The sequence below is a fragment of the Manacus vitellinus genome, unplaced genomic scaffold (assembly GCF_001715985.3).
Source record: "Manacus vitellinus isolate BGI_N305 unplaced genomic scaffold, ASM171598v3 scaffold_43_pilon, whole genome shotgun sequence".
NCBI classification, from domain to species: Eukaryota; Metazoa; Chordata; class Aves; order Passeriformes; family Pipridae; genus Manacus; species Manacus vitellinus.
In genome coordinates, this window is record NW_021940560.1 from 6,858,850 (window position 1) to 6,882,117 (window position 23,268).

Genomic DNA, 23,268 nt, shown 5'->3' on the forward strand with positions numbered 1-23,268 from the left:
TAAACAGAAGAATGGTGACACGACAGGTAGCCAGCAAATGTTCCCATAAGAACAAAGACTGTAAGTGCTCATCCACATTTTTCTGTCTGGTATAAAATCCTCCTGGGAGGAGGATGCCTGTGCACTCACTGGATAATAATGAAAACCCATTTCAATCAATAGGCTATAGAGTAAGCCATCTTCCCATTCTTATATCAGGACTCAATCTAATTAGAGCAATAACACTTCAATATTTAAAGTATCCAACCTTACTTTAGGAAGTATTTTTTAAGGAATAGAAAGAACATTAAACCATACTGTTGCTAAACACTAGTATTTATTTTGATAGTGACAGTGACATATCAAGTATTACCCACACAAAATACATTATTTCTGCACCTACAACCATATTGTCCAGATTGTTTCTGATGAATAAGTTGCCAGTGGTGTAGGTGGCAGCTGAAATGTAAAGTTCCCCACACAGACTTTTTCATCCTGTCACAACACTGACAAAGCATCAGTGCCCACCCTTGTAGTGCTGAGCTGAGTGTGACATGATGCACTTCCCAGCAGTGGATACAGGCAAGTGTTACCTTTTATTGGGCATCAACAAAGTTCTGCTTAAATTCTGTTTTAAGATTCTTTCAAATTCTGTTTATTGCTCATAACAAAGACTGAAATGTAATGGGTACATAGTTTTCTCAGCTCTTTCCTTCCTGAGAATCAAGTCCTAATAACATGGCATTGATTATAATTCAGAGATTCTTATCACAACTGCAAAAGGTGAAATCTCTCCTTTATTATGAAAGCAGGGATTTCAGAGTTGTTTAAAACAGCCTAAATCCTCAAATGCACAGCAATACCTGTGCATACTCATTTCCAGTACCTACGGGAGACTTAGATACTTGTCAAATTTCTTTTTCACCTGTACAACTGCACATGGCAACAGAAGCATCCCTAAGGATCCAGCATTGTCCATAGTTTAGCCTCTTCAGTATCTTCATAATTATTCAAATTGTTTTCTGCTAAGACTCAAAAATTCCAGAGCATTTCCAGCCTTGAGTTTATCCTGTAAAAACAAAACACATATATATGCTTGTGCTTAACTCATATTTAACTCAAATGCTTTTACCTGTGCTTTAAAAGGAACTGCTGCAATGAGAGTAGAGGGCCTCTTCCAGTCTCTGCAGAAATCAGTGTACTACACTGAGTTTTCAGTGTTCTATCTCATGTCTCAAACTAGAGAGGGAAAAAACCCCTCTAATGTAAAGATCATACCTTCAGTTTATGGTCAAAATCGTCCATCGAATCAATCAATTTTCCAGGTTCCAGTTCCCCAAGTGGGAAAGGGTAATCTGTCCCCAAAATTACTTTGTCCTGGTAATAAAAAAAGTTGTACACTTTGTAGTAACATTGAACAACAGAGTTGCCTTCTGGAATTTATAATAAACCACAGGAAATTGCATGTATGTATTGGAGTGATTAGTTATGAAAGTGAATATGAAGATAATAACTTCCATTAGGGAAAGAACAAAGCTTGAAAACAATGGCTCAAGAGTTTATTGGGTGAATTTAAGTTTGAAAAAATTGCAGGTTATTTGTTAATAATTTTTGTGGTGCCTAACTGAAGTTTGAGGTATTTTTATTCTGATATACAAAAAGTTCAAAATGCAAATCCCAGGCCCATGGCATGACTGTCTGTTGCTCAGGTGAATAAAAGACAAATAGGAATTTCCTACTGGAATTGATTTTCTGTGATGCTGGTTAGAAATGTAACAAAGAGGCATCTATTGTTCTCCTGCACTGCTTATACTACCGCTGCAAGTAGTTTGCCTAAAATGCAATGACTAATTTTGGTTAAGTGTTGCCATAATTAAATAGCCAATAAAGGACACACAGAATTCTCCCTTCTGATTTTTGACTTATTCACTGCATGCTCTGCAGTGTTGTGTGCAGTGCAAAATGTGTATGAGACTTTTTGACACATTTCTTTAAGAATCTAAGGAAATTCTCCACCAAGATCAGAAAATGTGCTTGGATTTGCATTCCTGAATTTGAAATTTTTATCTGCATACACACAGACATACACAAACTTAAACTTACATATATGTGAGAAGAACATGTAACAAGAAACACAAAGCAATCAAAATTACCTTTTGTGTGATACCTTGAAAGTTGTAATAATGGCAAAGTGACACTACTAAAAGTATGATACAATGTAGAATTACTACAAACACTGACATTAAAAGAGTATTTAATTTAATTTAACTGGTATTCAGCTTCAGATTACAAAACCAAATCTCATTTACAAAATTTCATATATTTCTGGAAGTCTGTAACTTTTTTAAATGTCAATGGCTTTAACTGGGACTGGATATTAACTGTGCATTTGAAACATGTACCTGAGAATATGAGTGACATGATATGATTTATTTCTGAAAGAAAGTCTATGAAAAGAAAATTCAATAAAAATCTGCATGCAACGTTCCTATTATCAGAGATGAAAAGAAATAGGCACATCCTTGACAGGGCCACATTGTTATGGGCTCACTTTCACCCTGGAGTGATATTTCCCCATTTTCTCTGCCTTGGCGAGTGCATACTGCCAACTCTCCTGATTTTATTAAAGGTCTGTTTTTCTTTAAGTTTCATCTCCTGAAGACATGAATATTTGAAAACCACAGTTTTCATTAAAATATATGTTTTGAAATGTGTCATGAATTTGAAGTCAAGCTGATAAATATGGGACACTTTTTATAATGTTTGAACTCTATTACCAATAATGACATATGGTGAAGAAAACATCATTCAATTATTTTTTGAAATGCTTTGTTTTTCCTAGTTGCCAAATGCTTTTTGTTTTTAAATTGTTTAACCTCCAGTAGATGTCAGCCAAGAGTCTCTGGAAGAATCTACACAAACCTTTATCCAAAATCCAACCAGGAGATATTCTATTGTTCTGTCCTATATTGGTGTGTTATAATTTATTATGGAAGACCTGCTAAAAGATTAATATAGGAGAATTTATATGCCCTGTCTAATAAATCAATTTCTGAGTGTAGATGAAAAAAAATATATTTAGGGTATGTACTTTTAAGCTTCTAAATATATTCTTTTATTTATAATATTCAATTAAATACCAAGACATTTTATTCAGATAGGAAAAAAAATATATGCCATCTACAAAAACCTCTAATTAATAAACATACCAGGTTTATATAAGAAAATGGATTTCTAAGCAAAGGAGAAGGAAATGCAGAATTTGCCCAGCTATTTACTAGGCAAGGTTAAGTAAGGCAGGAAGGCTTGTACATCCTTGTTTACGCCTCCTATATACCAAACCAGAAAGAAATCCCACAATCTCATTAGAATAATATATATTTTTCTTTTCCTCTCTATATAAATATATTTTTCTTTTCCTCTATTTGAAAGTGCTTCGCAAGTGTTTGAAAACTAATCATGGGATCTATTCCTTAGTAGTAAAATTAAGAACTGTAAATTGATAGGAAAAATTTAGGAGCAGCATTCTGGCTGGTGATCTTAGGCTATTCATTTATACTCTTTGAGCTTCAGTTTTGTACCCATCTATAAAACAGGGATTGGAATACCTGTCTTTAGCAACCAGCCTCAGAGAAGTCTTGTGAAGCCTTTGCAGATAAATAATGCTCCTAGCATAAGAGATGTACTATTATATTATTCCAAAGCATATCAACAAAGTCAATTTTTCCTAGAAGAATTATGGTTTGATTCCTTAATTAGCAGAGGTCTCCATTTAGAAAGGTACATGGGATAATGATTAACCTCAGGGGACTCTTTTACTCCATAGAACTTTTTTTCACAGTAAGAGGGACCTGAATCTGAAAATGAACCTCAAAGTTCGTTCACCTTAAGCATGAGTTTACTCTCTTATATTGGTAAAAATTACCTTGAATCTCACCTTCTTTCCTACTATCAGAACACATCTCAAAAAAAAGGTCAGATTGCTACAACCAGTTCAGCTCCAGCTTCTGGCCAGAAAATGTTTTGCCTTTGGGCGATGGCTCGAGCAATCACCATGGGGAAGTTTTTGCAGAGATACACTGAATCATTTAATCCCATGTCAACCCAGTTCTTCACTTTTCATAGCCAGCATCATTAGGGATTTTGTGTTGATTTGTGTTCACCTCATGCCACCTCATCATGGGGGGAGCGAAGGACTGCAGCAATTTTGCAGTCTCACAAAGCTCCCAGAAATGTGTCTTTCTACTTCCTTTAGCTGGGATGGGCTTCAATTAACCTGCACCTAAAACAAAGAAGGCTTGAACTTCACTGTCCATGACTCACCCCAGATGTCACTGGATTTTAGTATTCATCAGCTCAAAGCCAACACATTACATTCTGGTACCAGGTAGTGGCTGTTCCCTGAGGACCCAGAGCCATGTCTAAGCACATCCCCTTCCAGCACAGCTCTTAGCCATCCTCTGGAGAGCTGTCCTATTTCAAACCTTCAGCTCAGAAAGTTACAGTGTCATCTTCAAGACTCAATCACATTGTTTTTAGCCCAGAATTTATTAATCTTACATGTGTTACCCTGCCAACACACAACTGCACTGAAAGCACTGAGATATTTGGTGTTTCTTTAAGCGTTTGACTCATGGAAGGGTATTATGTAAGAATATCAACTTTCATTAGAAAAAAAAGGAGCTTTTTAATCTTCATGGTTATAAAGTAAAGTTTGAAAATGTCATGTGATTTTTTTTTTTTTCAAGGATAAGATGCCTTAGGCTATGAAAAAGAGAAAGTTTGCCTGAGTGTTAAAAAGCACTTATGTTTTGGGTATCTGACTCATAACTTTACAGCACTAGAGTTCCACCTGATGTCTCATTGCTTGAGCTCAGAATACTCAGAGGAGAATTAAAGAGGACACCATCATTCTGTGTAGTATGCTGGCCAAATTATTGCATTTAGAAACTTAATTTCAGAAGGCTGTTGACAAAAGAAACAAGACACCAGAGAGGTTAATGATGAGTGACTTTTAGATTATCAAATTACAATCTGTCATCTCTCTCTCCTCAAAGAACTAAATTTCAGTTGCAAAGACTAATCATGATTAAGGGCCAGAGTCTATGTGTAACTTCTCAGGATGAAAGGTAGAAAAATTAAAGTGTGGTGCAAAGACTGCAGCTTTCCCACAACAACAATAGTTTAGAACAGCCTTGAGATGCAAAGCTGACTCTAAAGCAGAACTGCTCTGAGACTTGCCAAGCTACAGAAGTTCAAATAGAAAAAAGTTAAATTAGTCAGCAATGGATTAAGCATCCTGTTGTACTTTCCCTCCTGCTTTCTCTTGACATCCACGGGTCAGCTTAACAGATTCAGACCAGAAACAGAATCTGTGAGTCTCAGCCATGCTGAGTCACACAGCTGCTGATTTACCAAGGTCTGTAGAACAATGGGAAAACATGTCTCCCAACATTATAAAATGCATAAAAAGAGATAAGCCAGTGATCTTTTCTCCTTGCACTGGCAATTTAAAATTCAAGAGCTACACTCATCCCTCTGTACCATAACTGCATGTAGAACAAATATTTGGATGAATGTGGTCTAGATTTGGGGAGATTTCTCAGAAAAGGAATAACAGAGGCAAGCGCTGAACTGTTACTCCATGAGCCTTTGGATGTCTTGTAAAATGGACATGCACATGTCCATTTACTCTATACAGTAAAAATATTATCAACATGGCAGAAACCCATCAGTGTATTTCACTGGGTGAAGTTGTTGTCTTCTTCCTGTTTTCTTCTTTTATTTTGCTGTTTCATAGAGAATTAAATAATGACTCACCCTCTTCTGGAAGCATTAAAACTCACCTCTCCTATGACACTTGTTAACAGCCTTAGTGCACCAGGGTCATGGACAAGAGAGTCTGTGTAAAATGAGCCAAGGTATTTCTTTGGATCCACCTTGTTATCCATCGCACACAAGTCAGGGCGCACGTTGAATCCATGGGAGATTCTCCCCACTGTGTATGGAAAAGCTCCACCTGCAAGAAGAAATTTTCAACAACAGCAGCTGAAAATAACGTAGGAGGGAAAAAAAAAAGCCACATTATCACCAAAGACCCACAAGTTTTACTGTCAGCTACTTAGAAAGTGCTCTGCACTAGTAATTTTTTATTCCTTTCCCTTCGTTAACTTCTTTCTCTATTGTCCTCACTTCTTCACTACTGTGATGTCCAAATTCCTCGTGCTGCTTCTTTGTCCCTTTCCTTAAATCATCTCCTGTCTCTCTTTCCTCCTTGTTTCCCCTAAAGGGTATTTTAGCAGTTCAAACCCTGTTTGACACAGGCTAGGCAGTGTTCATAGAAGCAGCTGATCTGGCAGGTCTGGGGTAATAGTGCTCAGCTGGTGGCAGCCTTAAAGTGCTTGAACCCTTGATCCTTAGCTGGGGTACCAGAAAATACAGCTGTAACATGCTTAGCTAAAGAACTGGAGTTTCACATGCCACATTACTCACCTCCATGTGCAAAGCAAACTTTCAGCTTAGGAAATTTTTCAAAAATTCCACCCATAATCATGGAGCAAATGGCCATGGTTGTTTCTGTTGGCATGCCTAGGAACAAAAACAGTGTAATTGTATAAGAGTTTCACTTTTCCAATTTCCTCTTTGATTTTTAAATGTTATCTGAATTTTCTTCCATTAGCCTTGAGCCTACTGAAAAAAATAATAGTTACAGGGCACCTGCCAAAGATTTCACATTATTACTATTAGAGGGACACAGAGCTGAACTTCAATTAAATGAAATGAAGATGCAGGACTGGAAGTTCAGATGTTCTGAATTCTAAGTCCAGTTTTTACTCTATAGCACCAGGACAGATGACAGGCAGGTTGGGTATGTCCTGAAATACACAATACAGGCTTTATTCCCATTATCCTAGCTCAAAGAGTAGTCTGGAATATGCCAGCTTCTCACCTGTGCTTCTGGATTCCTCTTTTGTGAAAAGGGGGGCAGATGTATTGGTGGATATTCCAACAGAGATTTGGGGTTTAGTTATGACATGATGCCAGTTCCTACAGTTTTGAAATAACCTCTCTCTCTCCTTGCCATGGCTAAGTTGGATGGCCAGCGTTAGGGACATAACAGCAATTTAGGTTCCTACAGCAGGCCTCAATTTATGGCTTTACCCAACATACTTAGAATATTGTGCCATCTAAACATCTAACTTCAGACATCCAGCTTAAAGATAGGAAATGAGTTCCCCTCATCTCTGGGAGAAACAATACCCATCCAGCTCAAAAAGTTGTTTTTTTCATTAATGTTTTACCATACGCTCAGATGTAAAGCCTTGTAAATCTTTGTAAGAAAGTATTTTATTTATACTTTGTTAAGTAAATGCAATAATTTTATTCTTTTTTTAAATCTGCATTGTTGAGCCTGCTCTCATTAAGATTAATTAATCTTGTTTTAAGATACTGCACTAGTGATTGGGACAGCAAGATTTTCCAGTGCATACTGCAGAACATATATTATATGTATATTGTGTATGTTTTTCAGAACTGAAGTCAGTGCAAAACCATGCAAACCAAAACTATGCAAAATAGAGTCAGCGAGGGTGGAATGAGGTCTAAACATTTCGAGGTAGCAGAATAACCCTCCTCCTGTTATTCACTGTTGCTCTGATGTACCATCAGATGGGGAAAAACCAGCAACTAGATAATGCCCAGTATCTGTGGAGTGCTTTCAAAGTACATGCTCTTCCAGCTATAGTTGATGTAAAGTTAGACTAATTTCCTCTCTGGCTAACCTATTTCTAGGAAATAATCCACTAAATTCTAGGAAGTAATGTTTGTTTCCTCCTATAATTTTTGAGGAGCTCATTTCTGAGACAATTCATTTTTCCTTAGTCATCTGCTTTTTGTATTGAAGACAAAAGGGAATGCTATGTTATTTTGCAAAGCTGAATAATTTTAATTCTAAGTATTTAAAAGTTAGGCAAACTGAACAAGCTTAAAGCCAAACGAATTTACACAATAGACTTAATCGTACTACCTGATCAAAAAAAAAAGGTTTGATAGAAAATCCATTTTTTATCTGCACTAGTACTTTACTTTGCAACAATCTGCTGAGCATAATCCAGTTCATAAATTTAGGCTAAGCAAAGTCAATATACACTTACCTATTAGCCAAGGAAACCAATATTTGGACATCCTCCCATCTATCTGCATGTCCCAGGGATGCACAAAGAGACAGCAATTCAATTTTTCAGCAGCCTGCAGAAAAAGAAAAAGTCTAAATCTTGACTATATATTATAACAAAATACATATTCTTTTCTTAGTCATGTTTTAAAATTACCTGCAAACCTGTACTGAGCAATAGTACTAGTATAAAAATAAGCTCACAAGTAAGAACTATGAGTAATAGTTGCTTATATTTACTCCTCTGGGCCATAGTCTGAAGTCCTTACTCAGATTCAAAGTTCTTTCTGTGACCACAGATTGGAAATATAGATGATAATATCTTTTTAGTAAGCCAAATGTTCCTCAGATTAATGCAGGACAAAAACGGTTTTCCATCCATGCTTTTCAGCCATCCTGAAGTAAAAAATTCAGTTCAAGCATAAACTTTCTTTATACATATGAGGATGAACTCTCATAATATTTTATGGAACAATTTTAGGATGGTTTTGCAGAATTGTTCCAGCTGCATTCAGGAATTTTCATGTGAGTTGCACTACTTTGTCCCCTTTGACCTTCTGCCTGGCTTTAAAGAAAAGTTAAAAATATTCCTAATCTATCCTAAGAGTTCCAAATATGGCTGTGTTCTGATCAGGAATCCATTTCCATGCAAGTATATTAATTTTTCCAAAATTATTGACATCTCAGGAAAGGAAAACAGAAGAACAATGACAGATGCTGACCCTGACTGAGTAATTGAACTATTTGCTTAAATTTAAATATATAATCATCAGAGTCATTCATATGCTAAACCAGGATTTAACAGCTTAGTTTTGTCAGATGTATTTCTGTACCTCCTCTTGTTGCTAAGGAGATTATCACACATTTGAAAAAGTTTGATTTTGTTTACCCACACATGCATAAATAAAGCTGCAACTTTTGGGTTGTGGGGAGTAATTGCCATCTACATTTGTAAACTAAAAATAGCGATTCAATTACTGTCTTGGTAGATTGACAAGAGTTCATTGTCAAATATGGCTCAATTTCCCAATCTGTATTGTCCAGGGAGGTTACTTCCTACATTGTGAAGAAGGTACAGTGTAAGAGAGAGATCCCAGTACAAGAGGGGGATCCCAGCACCAGAGACACGGAGTTACTGGAGGGAGTCCAAAGATGATGAAGGGACTGAGCAGGAAGTCCTGAACAGGGGGTTGGACCAGATGGCCTCCAGAGAACCTCCCAACATCAGCCATGCTAAGATTCCATTAATGTGGGCATCTACATCTGATAACTGACTGTTTATGTCCATAAAAACAAACAGTCCAGGTGCTGCACTAACAGAATTCTTGGATAAATTGAGCATCCTGAAATATGACCTCTGTGGCTCAGTTTCAAGCAGACAGCTCTAATAACTTGAGAAACAGATGCAGAATGTACATTGATTAAAGCTGTAATTTAGACAAATGATCATCCTCATCTGGACCTCAGGCTATTTAAGAAATTCAATCTAAAAATTCATTTTATAATCAATGCATTGTTTGGAACCTTTGGTCCTATTTACATAATTCCATGGGGTATTTTGGCTCTATAGGCATCTCTGATCATCTCTGGGATTTTATCAATTATTTCAATAGGATTAGATACAGCAACTTGAACCCGAATGCAAACAGTGCAGAAGTGCTTTATTTGATACTGTACTTACCCTCACAAACCAAGAAGGCAACTCTACAGTGAGAACTCATATAAGAAAAAAAAAAATGTTACTCATTATTATAAAATATGTTTCAGAATGTTTCGTGTTGTATCATTGTAATTATATCCTATAATGAATTGCCGTAAGCTGAGTCTCTCTGACCACTAAGCAGATTAGAAGGCTCAAACCATGACTGAATGTGCTCCAAGATATTTTTAGACAGAGTTCCACATCACAGAATTCCCCCCAAAGAAGGAAAGAAATGGTTACTCACAGCATAAACATCGTACAGCTCTGGGGCATTCAGGTCCCACTCGTTGACATGAGATCCTATTTGCACTCCAGGAAATCCCAGTTCCTTCACACAGCGATGCATTTCCTTCACAGCCAGGTCTGGAGCTTGCAGGGGTAACGTGCCCAGACCCACAAACCTCTTGGGGTACTTCTTTACTGTAGCAGCCAAGTCATTGTTTAATATCTGGGCTAGGTCTAAAGTATCCTGAGGTTTGGCCTGGTAAGATATTAAGCAGAGTAGTACATTAAAATATAGTTCTCAAATGTTATCACCTTTGGAAGATATTGGATAAATGTCACTGCCAACAACTGAGAGACAGGGTTTAAGCCTAAGTTTGCTTTACAGTTCTGAATAGATGGAAACCTGCAGGACTAAATTCTACCTCACTTTAAAACCTCTGGGTGCAGTTCTGCTTCTTGTCTTGAATATTTTATCAACTGCTGTTGCCTATGCTGCTCAATAGGAGTGTAAAAAAGCCCAGATTGCTGATGCATTTAAGTATCTGGTCTTTTGTGTAAACCAGTCCCCTGTTTCTGTTTATCCCAATGCAAAAACCTCAGTATATAATTTTTAAACATAGCAATGAATATTTACTCTCCTATTACTGGAGCTGAAGAAATAAAAATAAGAAATGTGAGATGCTGCAGCATGAGAATTCTACAGAGAAAACTTGGGCAAACTTCTCTAACATTTAGAATGAGATAACGGTCATAATTCCAATAAAAGAGGTGCAATATCCATTCAATCAATCTCCATTTCCCCCCCCAATAAGTATTTAAAGGAAGATATTCCCTTAGACACCAGAGTAAAGTTTTAAAGAGATGTTGCTCAACAAGAAATTCTGAAAATTGGTGGTACTACTTATTTGTGGGCTTAACCCAATGGTTTTAATGTAACATATCTGTTTACATATAACATCTTGACTTGTACACATCACTAAATAATCAAACTGAGAATGTATTTAGAACAGCATTTTGCTACTATTTATGTTCTCAGTCTGTTTTTATTTCTTTGAAGCATTAAAGATCACCATGCAGGGAACATATTAACTTAAATTTACTACTGAATGTTAAGATTCAAATATTCCAGGTCCCTGAGCCCTGTGCCACATTTAAAAGAAAGTGGGACAAGACCACAAATATATCTTTTATATATTTGGATTTTTTTTCATGAGAAAATACTGTTTGATGTCTAACTTTCATGGAATCTGTACATATATGTCTCCCCATTTCCAGCTGCCCCCACAAGAGAAGAGATCCAGCTGTTGTCTCCTTCTTTCCCACCGTGTGTACTCCGGGGTGGAGCTTTGCCAGGACACCCTACCAGCTCTTCTGACACCTGCACTGCTTTTGGCTTCTTCAGAGTAGAACAACTCCCTGTTTACCTCAGTGATCTGGTGACTACTTCAATCACCTCATTCACAGGAAGATGCATGTACATTCTAAAAGTTTTGCTACATGTGAGTTACAAAATATGGTAGTAGGAACTTACCCAGTAGCTGAACATCACAGGGACTGTGGAAAGGGCTTGGACTGTGACCCCTGAATAAGAAAAAGCAGTTATTAATGTTTCCTTTTGTTTGTTTGTTTGTGATGAAAGATAAGAAAGCGTTTTGTTTTGAGAGGCAGAAGGAAAAAGTTTAATGATAAGAAACACTGATTTAAGTGACATGGATAGATTTTTTTTAAAATTATGGATCATAGTAATAAATTTTGTAATGTAGCAGTTTATTAAGATTTGAACATATTTGGTAAGTAGAAAGAAAGAGAACACTTTCCTACTCATACTAGATTATTTGTGAAATTAAGTATTTTGATTTTAGAAATATTTAGTAGGCACATGTACAATCAATTAAAATAGCAATTTAATGTTACTCTCACAAAAATGAATGTGACATTAAACCAACAGAATGCCATAAGTTAAGTTTACTCTGTCATATATATTTAATAAATAAATAAGTGATTTTGCTCAAAGATTAAAAACATTGTCTTAACAATGGTTGGTAAACAATGTTTACCCAAGTGTTCCACAAAGCTATATCGTGTTAGGTTTCATTCATCCTGTGTCTGGGCTAGTGAGGTTGTAAGTATAAGAAAATCTGCCTGTTTTCAGAAATAACTTTAATATTTGTAATAAAGAGAATTAAGTCCATGTTGTTTTGTTTCTGTTCAGACACAAATCTATACCATAACTTTGTGTGTGACAGACCACAGGAATAAAAGCAGATAAACAACAAAATAAACAATGGGTAATAATTAGGACTTCACTAAATATTTAAATGCAAAACTTTTTTTTTTACATTTTAGGTCTGATTTATGCACTTTCTTCTGAGACAATGACCTTGCCAAAGCGCTCCAATGTTTAACAAAATGATTCTCAATAGTTAAGCAGGAAACTGGCTCAGATTCTTCCAAGATCTGATTAATATTATGTACAGCAGCAGTGGTTTAGGTTAAGGATTAGGACTGCAAAATTACATGTTTACCAAAGTGCAGCCTAAAATGTGTTATCCACCAATATGACACTTGATTGGTGTGTTTGAGGACATCCACCATGTTGTCCACAATGAATGTTGTATCTGGTTTCAATCCATTTTTACACTTCTGAGCAAATTTAACACAAAGCCTGAAGGCAGATTTCCAAGTTGAACTTCCTAGACAGTGGCTTTTGGAAGAATTAGAATCAGCACAGAAAAACCTCTACTTTATATCCTCTTCAGAGGATTTTACAAAGGAGAAAATAACAAGAAAAGGCAGTTAGGATGAACTAATATACTTTCTCTAACAAAACTGTGATGATTTGTGTCGCAGAACTGTGATGTTAATTACCTTTACAGCTTGTTTTATTGAATTACCTGGATAGCTTATTTTATTGAGTGGATCAAGACAGAGGTGTGCACACCAATTAGACCCAGGACATATGATTATGAGAACTAATTGAGTCTCTTTGGTCCATTGGATACCATTTTTTATTACTGGCAAGATTTCTTGGACAATGCACAAAGAAAGTCTTTTAGCAACCAACCTCAAAGTTATTTCTCTGAGTTAATAATACCTCTTAGTGACTGATTCTAGTTTTGTTCAGCTGGGAGACTCCTTGCATCTTTGTCCCAAAATTATGCCATGTTCGGAGATTACATTTCGGGTATACTTTATCTCGGCCTGTGTTACAGAAAATGCTCTTTAAACTGAGTAGCTACAACTTTCTAAACCAAAAAGGAGTAAATGTGGCCCATAGTCTTTATTATTAGTTGAGCAGTAAGAATGAAAAACACCAAGGCCTTTTTTGTGTCCCACTGAATTGGCTGATGTCTGTGTCTCTGGAGTGCTGTAATAAAGGGGGACGTTTTTAGGGCACAAGTCACCAGATGGTGCTGTAACACACAGGTTTAGATTTTATTTTTTTTTTTTTTACCAAGCAAGCACTGTTCAATTTGAGGAGAAATATTGTGATGTTGGTTTTATGATACATTTTCTATTCTGGAGAGCTCTTGCAGAAATTTGAAAAAAAAAAATTGCTCCTGTGTTTTCCCTTTGCCTACAGCAAATAGATGGGGCAGAACTGTTTTGTAGAAACTTGCCTTTAGTGTTGAGGGAAATATCTGAAAGGGAAAGATGCCCAAAGGCTATTTGTGATCCACATTGTAGTTGAATGACTCAGTAATCCCCAAAATCCCTGAGCTAACTCAGAGAAAGATTACAGTCTAGTCAAGGCACGATTCTATGATTCTGTGATAAGGCAACATATTTCAGAGTTTGCAAAGACATTTGGGCATTCCCATTAAATGTCTAATGGTTGGAGTTTGAAATACTTTTCCAGGGTCCAGATGAAGTAATTGAAAAATTATCTAATTGTGTTCACGTAAATTGCCCCATAGCCCCTGACTTCCCAAACTGGCCCATATGATGTGTTGCAGTAAAGCTCCTCAAGGGTAATGACCCAAAGTACCCCCTAACACAAAATCACAGAATCATTTAGGTTGGAAAAGACCTTTAAGGTCATCAAGTCCAACCATTAAGCCAGCAGTGCCAAGCCCACCACTAACCCATGTACCCAAGTGCCACATCTACCTTTTTATTAAATCCCTTCTGAGACAGTTACTTCACAACTGTCCTGGGCAGCCTGTGCCAGGGCTTGACATCCCTTTTGGTGAAGAAATTTTTTCCTAATATCCAGTATAAACCTCCCCTGGTGCTACTTGAGGCCATTTCTTCTTCTGCTATCGCTTGTTATCTGGGAGAAGAGATCAACTCCCAACTGGCTACAGCCTCCTGTCAGACAGTTGTAGAGTGTGATAAGCTCTGAGGAAACAATAATCATAAAAATGCTACTTAAAAAATATCTACTCTCTTCAGGTGTGTATTTCTCATAAAAAGTTGAGGCTGTGTCTACTGGGAAACTGATGTAGTAATTATTCAGGTTTCAATCTAAGAAGAAAATAATCTTTAGTAACATATTTCTCTCACAGAAGTAATTTGGAATTGCAGTGTTAATAAGAACTAGCAAAAATAACTGATCAGACTGTAAGCTCCTTCCCTCATCCTCAGTCTCCCATCTCACATACTTTATTTAGTGTCATGTATGCAGCTTGATGAAAAGCTAATTTGGAAACAAACATACAAAAAATCCTGTGAGTAAAAAGAATATTGTTAACATTTGGAACAAAAATGAAAGATCTTCTTCCTTTATGTGAATTACTTCTATACCTGGAATGTGTGTTGCCTTTTTAAGTCCACAATAAGCCATCCCTATTTATGTCAATTAGTTCCTTACTAACTTAAAATCCCATCAAAATCAAAGAGTTCATGTGGGGAATAAACTGCTACTGAAAATGAGGAAAGTTATGGGAACGTGTCCCATCTGAATATAAAGCATATCAGTTTTCCCTGACTTTCAAGAGATTTAAACTAAGGAGTCAATGTGCTAAACCTGTTAATTTTCCCATTGTTATTGAGCACTTTCAGATGAACTGACAGAGAAGTTGCAGTTATTCTAAATGAGACTCAATGATTTCAATTCCTTCATGGAGGAAGGTACCTGACAGGTCCATCTCTTTAATCCGTACTTCTGGATCCCAGCAGTTCTCTTGAATAACTCTAAAAACCTTTCCATCCTTCATCATCTTTGCCTGTCCCTGTGAAATGACATTTTCATATATTATGAATGTGACAAAGCAGTACATGCCAATTTATAGTTGCTTGAGTATATTGTGCTCCCTACGGAAATTCAGTGACAAAATATTGTTCTTTCATTTTTATGCAGTAGGTATTTTTAAACAAAGACTATTTTAAAAATAGACATTAATTAAACAATCATTTATAGTTCAGATTTAGTCTTCGTAATAAAAAAAATCCCCTTTCTTTTGCAAGGTATATCATTCTACATTTATATGGAAAAGATATCAGGTACCTTAATCCGAGTTTATCCTCAAACCAAATTTTGACCTCAAAACAGTGCTCTAATTAAATCTGTGCTAAATTTTCCCTTTGGGTGTGTATATGTTCCCTTAATAGCATCACAGTGATTGCAGTAACTACAGAAATAACTGTACAGCTCAGTTACTTTCAGTCCAGTTGTTTCATATCACCATTGATAATGAGACAAAAGCAGACCTGTTATGTTGTCTTCAGGTTATGTTTTCTCCTTGGGAAAAAAAAGAATTATTGAAGAATTTGTATTTGGGAAAAAAACCCCAAGCAAAACTTTATCACAGTATAAACCCATGACCTCAATTAGTGTAATACCTTTCCCATATGCCACCAATTCCCAAATGTATGAAGTTCAAGATATTATCACAGTCATGAAATATAATATTGTTCCTTTATGAACATGGAAACCTTTTAAACTTCATTTTTTCATTGATTTGTGAATTGTTCAAAGAGGTTGAGGATGTACAGTGTCATCACATTAAGCAAAGTAAATTGTCTGTTAAGTTGGAGGTCCCCACATGCTGTTATGAACATGGACAGACAGGCACACCAGGCTTTCTGCTGGCTGACACTTGCACAAATGGATGGGACACAACTCATCAACACTTGCAAGCCCTGAGTATTTCCCAGCTGTTTGAAGCTACTGTAGGGATAAGTGGGAAGGGATGAAAGCCAGAAGATCCACCTGGCGCTGTGCATTTGGGGTGGGTAAGTGAGGTCATGCAGCAGATGCATTGGACAGAGGAACACTCCACCTGCAGTTAAAAATTGAAGACCACATGAGAAAACACTGCAGCTACTCCTTCACCTTGGCATGAAACAGCTCCGTGCAAGGCAGGCTCCTGACCCTTCAAGAAAGGGAATTCTCTCTCTCCAAAGGCCACTTTATTTTTCCTCACAAAGTCGGTGTTATTTAGAATTGTCTGTTTTTCTAAAGAAAAAACCCTGTTAAATCAGAACATTTGTTACTAGTACACCCAACCAGAGGGATTTCTGTCCCCTTCTGAGAAGTCAGACTGTTCTTAAGCTTGAATTTGTTACTAACTTCATACATTGTTCACAGATATACTGTGATATAATATACAGATGTAATGAGTATTTCAAAGCTCTCCTCAAAAAATCTAACTGTGCTGCCCTGGCAAACTGTCAAGTTACTTGTTACCTGTATCACAGGCTATGAAAATTACTTGAAATATCATAACTACAAAGTCCTGATTCTCCAGTAAAATACTTCAGACTCTTGTAAAATTGGTTTTCCACCCTGACGGAAAGGTTTACTCTGGCCATACACTCCAATACATTAAGAAAAGTTTAGTGCATTGCTACAGGTTGTCTAATAAACAAAAACATTTAGGATGTAAGAAAAAGGCAGAGTAGAACCAAGCATTGCACCACACATGAATAGATTGCATGGATTTTACTATTCTAGTCTATTCTACACTACTGTACTCTATCCCATTCTAAACATTATTCAATATTTAATGCTTTAATTAATTTATGTGAAAAGTAAGAGAGACTTATTTCAGAATTAGGTCCAGCAGGCTGATTTGGTTCAGCAAACTACATTTAAATGATCCCATTGCTGAACTACTCAGTCACATTCCAAATTGTTCTTCTTTAAACATGCATGTAATTGTTTTCTTCCAGTTTGACTCTGATGCTTCTTCACAGAATATGAGAAGCCTTTGTTTTTTGTTTTTTTTTGGTTTTTAATCTTAAGAATTAAAGAAAATTATTAAATTATCTCCAGTTTTACATATCTGAGCAGGATTTTATTTCACCATGCACTGCTTTTCATGTAAAATTTTCAGACAGAAGTAGGCTGGACAGAATTCTCTGCAGAGGGTATCAGGCTATTATTGACTTGCCACAAAGTTCCTCTGCAAACTATTTTTAGCACGGAATTTTAGCATCAGACCTGTAACAAACAGCTAAGTTGCTAAAAATGTGTCCAAGCATTCTCTTCTTCCTGCAGCTCCCACATGTCTCAGGAGCTGTGCCATACACAAGTTGGTTCTGCAGGTGGCTTGTTCTCCCCTACTGTGCCTGCTTACACTCAGATCTGAAATCTCAGCATAATATTTGTTTGCTCCTCATTCTTGGTTTTAACCTTCATATTGTGTGGTCCTTTTCCACAAATGGTTGTTAGGCATTTTACAGCATAGCCTTGCATGTAATAGAAAGGTAAAAGTGTGTGTAATGTTAGGTTGCAATAAATAGACATGGTGTTGTATCTATTTAATCAGGCTTTGTCTTTCTTTCTTTCTCTCTTTCTTTTTCTTTCTTTCTTTCTTTCTTTTTTTTTTTCTCTCTCTCTCTTTCTTTCTCTCTTTCTTTCTATTACCCAGCTAGTGTAAGCTTATATGCAATCACAATGGGGTAGGATTTTGCAAAGTGACAAGGGGATGAGGGAATATCTAGTTCCACTGAAATTAACAGGCTTTATATACTTAAATACTTTGGTACCTGGAAGATGCAAGTCTTGCTTCCCTAAAGGTGAGTCTCTATAGAGAATGAATGAATTGGTCAAACCACAGAAAGGAGCAAGGAAGAAGATCGGATACTCTCTTCTTTATAAGGTTACTCCAATAGGGAGAGGCACTGTCACCCTGAAAATGCAAAGTAGCCAATCCTTCTATCCCTTATCCCTCTAGTTTTCAGTATGGAATCCCTGTATTGAGAGAAGAATTTCAGAAGACAGTCACAGATTGTGAGTTTCATCTCTCAAGAAAAAGGTTCTACTGAGGTATATTAGGACTTGCCCTGATATTACTTCATAGAATGCAGAGCTCTAGAGAAATCTGTATCAGAAACAGAGCCAATCTTATTGCCACTTCACTTCTAAATAGATTTATTGTGGGTTTGTGTTCTTGAGGACAACACAAGATTAGCTTAGAGCACCAAACAGCCCAAACCTTGCAGTGATGATCCAGCTGTACCCATCCACCATATCCATATCTCTGTGGAAGAAAGAAGAAAAAGACAGTGCTAGTTAGCACTCTGTAATCACAACAACTATAACTACTACTACTACTACTAGTACTATTATTATTATTTGCAGTTCTTACACTCCAGCAGTACCTCATTCAGGAGAAACACGTGGGCTCAACTTTGAGTCTGAGTAGCCCCACTGACTTGAGCAGAAGTGCTGAAGTTGGACCTGACCTGACTAATGTTGTTTGTATGTACAATTTTAGCTGCCAGTTGAACAACATTTTTAAACAACTTATTCCAAAATGCTCAAAGTTGCTTACTATATTGAGACTCTAACTGGAATGATTTTAACAGAGAAAAAATTAAATTAAATATTCGGCAGTATGAGAATTGAGCTGACTACTTTGCAATCTGTGATCAGTTAATCATTAGCACAGAGATGCATCGATTCCACTTTTCAGCTTCCATGATTCAGCAGCAGGACTGAAGGTCAGACTCTTGTCTATTAATATTTAAACAGCCAAGAGTAGCTAAAGAGGAGAAGCTTAGATGCTCATTGATTCTTCCAGAGAGATTCAAAATTGGTCAGGCAAAATAGCAAGACCTACATATGAAGCTGATTTCCTCTTACTTTCATGAATTAGTAGATGAGAAATAAATGAAATTTTCAAATATCAGACTGGAAACAATGCTCAGAATTCCTATTTTTGCCATAAAGAAACATTTAAAAGAAAAGTAAGTAAAAGCAGGCATTTCTTTCACTGAAGTGTAAACAATTTGGATACAGTCCTGAATTTCCTGTGATACCAAATCATTACTTAATGCCACTGTGAACTTTCCTAGTGCAGGTGTGCAGAGCCAAGCCTGACTTCAGCCAGTCAGAGATTCTACAGACTGAGGCTATGTAAGTTTTATTTAGCTATGTTTAGCTATGTATATTTTATTTAAATTTATAAGGTTATATATAAAAATATTGAAACTTGGGGGAAATTTAACTTGAACTAGCTCTGTGCTAATTCCAATTACAAGCTGTGCAGAAAACGAGTACCTTAAAGGTGCTGAAGGAGCACAAAGGCAATAAAGAAATTCACTGCTCTGTTTTTGAACTTGTTTTCTTCTTTCTTCCCTGCAGTTACTGGCTGGGTGCATTGACAGTCCTTACTTAATTTTTTATACAAATTTTTGTACTTATGTTGGGTTCCTAAGCTGTTAAATACGTATCCTGACAATTGAATTTTCTAGGATGAAGGTTCAGTATTTATAAAGCTGGAAACAAGAAAGAGAAGTTCAGCACTAAGTAAATGTGTGCATGTCAGGATACTTCTTGGTTTTCCATGCATGAGATGTAGAGATCTGTGTTAATGGCTTGAATTTTCAGAAGACTCCAGGGAATTCTGGGAGGTGTTTTCTGCTCTAGGCCCATTAATAAACCATTGAGTGGCTCAGAACAGAGGAACAAAAACTAGCAGGTGGAAATTAACTTTTAAAAATTTGGTATTTGCTTCTTTATCTGTGTTTTAAGAAATGCAACACTGGCCTACAGTGTCTACCATGAGTGAATTCAGTCTTGATGTACATCTTGGAACATCAAGGGATTCCTGGGGTCATTTTATCCCAGTGAATTTGTTGCCCTTTTAAAATATATAGAGAAAAAAAAATTAAAAAATCCTTTAAAAATCATATAAAATAAGAATAAGGGCATTTTATAGGTGTTTTTATAAGATTATTGCACAAAGACAACAAAATCTGAAACAATCAAGAGTAATCTGTCTTGTAGTCAGTCTATTTAAACTCTTGTCCATTTAAAACAGACATAATTGTTCTAGAAAGGGTCTGTCCTCCCACCTGCATTATCAAGTGTATATGTGTTCTACGTCAGGAGCTCTTAGTATTACAAACAGGAGGTTCAAACAGATATTTATAAACACCTTCCAAGATAAACATGGAAACAAACATTCCTTTCCAGGAAGTTTTATGTATAATGGTGTTATTTTCTACTCCTGATGAGGAAGCAATCCTATGTATGTTTTTTAATGCCAGATTTCCTCATAATTTTTTTTTCTAATATGCTGTTAACATTTTCCAGCTGTTCTCTGTCTAATATTAGCTGATGCTGGACTGTCATGATTAAAATCACAGAAACACAGAGCTAATAGATATGAAACCCTTTCAGATATACTACTTTAAAACATAAGTGACACTCTCTGTTCCTAAATACATTTCATGGGATCATGAAAATATGACTGACAAGAATAAATTTATGTCACTGAATAATAATAACAACAACAATAAAAAAAAAGTAATAATATGCAAAGATTCAAAATTAAGACAAATTGACATAGCTTCAGTGTTCTGACAACTGAGATTTTGTATTTTAAAAACAATATGCTACTTCCTTCCAGTAACTGAAAAAATAACAGATATCATCATCATCATCAATTAACTGTACTTAGAGTGACCCCACTCCTATTGAAGTTAATGACTTTCATGCCTGGGGTTATAAGATGTGAATGATTTTTGTCTTAGTTAACATTAATCTTGCCTAATATTTGCTTATTTATTTAATTTAAAAAAAACCATGAATACTGTTTGGGAATAGAACATCTCCATTTTTATCAAGACAGTGGAATTTACACCTCATTATTTGACAATTTTAGGTCAAAAAAACCCAAGGAAAATGGTAAGAATTGCTTCAGACTAAATAAAGAGTGTGGAACAGAGCCCAGTATGACATCCCTTTCTTACTGAGACTCTTGCTTTGCAAAGTAATGCATACAAATATTTTACAACTGAAAAAAATCAAATTGTACAAAAACCTAGAGATGTTAACCACAGAACCCTTCATTTATTTTTCTTTCAAAAATCACATGGGTAGAAATGGTTGCTGATCACATAAGGCATTGAATATCTAAACTCTTTTTACCTTTTTCAGGTCAGGCCATTCCTTAGGAAGAATGTGGCTATGAATATCAATTTTCATTTTGGAAGTATCACAGGAGAAGCACTCCTTGAATGATAATGTTTTCTGTGGGAATGCTACTGTCCTTCCTGTCCCTGGTTCACAGGTTATTAACTTTGGCTGCTGTCCAGATCCACCTGCTGCCTTACCAGGAAGGCTTGGTCCAGTGGCCAACCAGGAGGCCTAAATCCCAGAGGAGTGGCTCTCCAAAAGAACAAAGGCTTCTAGCAGAAAGTCCCTGTTAATGCACAAACTACAGCTGACTGAGGGCAAAGGGAAAATACATGTTTATATTGGCACTATGAAGGGATTTATTTTACACAGAAGCTAAAATGAAAATTTGTGGTTGAAAATCACTCAATAAAATCGAGTTAGAATAGATGTATTAAGCATGCTGACTTGAATTTCCTCTTTTCTGCCTCTCAGATCTGAAACTGCAGAGAACATATAATGTAGAGAATAGGTAATATAACCCTGGTATAGACAGTCACACCTCCCCATGTACTCTCTTTTTTCTCCCCTTGCATTTTCTTTAAAGCTATGTAAGAAAACCCCCACAGACATATTGAATTGTAGACAAACCTCTGCTCTGCACTTTATTTCCCCCTTCTCATTATTGGTTCTTGTAGGATATTTACACAAGCTCCTGCATAACGTTGCTCACAGCCTTTCAAGCTGGCTCAATATACAGCAATACATATATATAGCAAATATAGCAGTTTCTGTTTCCTAAGTTAACTGCAACTATCTCAGATATTCTGTGAAACTACATCTCCTCTTTTGCTCTTTACTCAATTTAGAATTACACTTCTTTCCTTGAGATACCCTTGCCCTTTATTTCTGCTGTGTTTTTCTCTGTTGTTTTACTTCCTTTAGAGTTTTATTTCAATGTATTCTACTCACACAGTGACCTCTTGTGAAAGCTGGATAACCATTTCCTGATTAATTTTTTTTTTGGTGAAAAATGCTGTTTTTTTTCCAAAACCAAATGCTCTTGTGAATCTTGCAACTTCAAATAAAGAAACGTGAAAAACAAGTGGCACATTTTGTTTCATCTGTTTTCTGAATTCACTATTTTGTTTGGGTTTGATTAAAAAAAAATGGACTCCTGTATTTCCCTACTTGTTCACACATTAAGCAAATCTGCTTTTGATTTGGTCAGGTAAATTTCTTGGAGTTATTCTTCAAATCAACTTCTTGTGATGGGGTTGGTTGGATGGGTTCTGCAGTAGGAATGACTGAGTGTTCAAAAGGGATGGGAAGCAGCAGCTTTGAGAGAGTATTTCCTAAATAAAGCAAGTCAGCCAAAAATTTACTTTAACAGATCAAATCCCTGAGATTGAAAATAGCAATTACTTCCATCTCAAAATCAAAATCAATGTCTTCATGACCAGGCTGCCAGGTTAAGCAGCAAATTTGCTCTCCTGCTTCCAAATGTGACAGCTCTGCTCTGTGATATGGCACTACAGTGTCAGCCTGTTGACAAGCAATGTTCCTGCATGTACTACACCAGACATAAGAAAGAAGTATTGATTCAGCTGTGGGGACTCTGCATCATGAATCCACAGACGTGAGGCAGACAGCTAAGGTGAGTCCTTCAATAAAGAGATGTCTGGAAGACAATTCCCTATTTAAGCATAAAAACAGAGGTACTAGTGCAGGAGAGGGGTAGGAAGAGCTTTGTGCATCTGAATAGTGTAAGACACCAAGTTTCTTAAGTCACCTTAGCTGCAGGATACCATGCAGAGCTCAGCTGCATTTCTCCAACACTGTGTGTAGTTTTCCTCAGTTCTAAAGAAAGATGTAGTTGTTATTTACTGCTCCCAA

The 23,268-nt window shown here is 36.5% G+C and overlaps 1 protein-coding gene and 1 long non-coding RNA gene across 3 annotated transcripts; one reads left to right on the plus strand and one right to left on the minus strand.

The window, feature by feature from the left end:
* Positions 1-299: 299 nt before the first annotated feature.
* ACMSD (aminocarboxymuconate semialdehyde decarboxylase) lies at positions 300-21,573 on the minus strand. 2 transcript variants are annotated; one of them, XM_018078922.2, is made up of 10 exons: positions 21,406-21,573; positions 18,464-18,508; positions 15,157-15,253; positions 11,611-11,660; positions 10,099-10,335; positions 8,133-8,226; positions 6,472-6,567; positions 5,826-5,998; positions 1,258-1,356; positions 300-1,048 (listed from the first exon to the last, which is right to left on the minus strand). In XM_018078922.2, the coding sequence occupies exons 1-10, from the start codon at positions 21,460-21,462 to the stop codon at positions 986-988; spliced, it is 1,011 nt and encodes a 336-aa protein (XP_017934411.1). In that variant the 5' UTR covers positions 21,463-21,573; the 3' UTR covers positions 300-985. The 2 variants fall into 2 exon arrangements, with proteins under 2 accessions (XP_017934411.1, XP_017934412.1); XM_018078923.2 differs by lacking the exon at positions 15,157-15,253 and having other exon boundaries at positions 877-1,048; positions 21,406-21,539.
* LOC108640788 lies at positions 19,037-21,822 on the plus strand. Its single transcript, XR_001921484.2, has 3 exons — positions 19,037-19,217; positions 19,331-19,386; positions 21,415-21,822. It is a non-coding gene; the product is annotated as an uncharacterized LOC108640788 (long non-coding RNA).
* The last annotated feature ends 1,446 nt before the right edge of the window (positions 21,823-23,268 follow it).

Bases quoted from the DNA above. Each gene is read 5' to 3' on its own strand.
- ACMSD (XM_018078922.2), bottom strand. From the start codon at position 21,462: ATGAAAATTGATATTCATAGCCACATTCTTCCTAAGGAATGGCCTGAC. The intron at 10,336-11,610 runs GTAAGTTCCTAC...ATATCTTACCAG, and splicing joins CTGTGATGTTCAGCTACTGG to GCCAAACCTCAGGATACTTT. The intron at 1,357-5,825 runs GTGAGTTTTAAT...TTTTATTACCAG, and splicing joins TAACAAGTGTCATAGGAGAG to GACAAAGTAATTTTGGGGAC.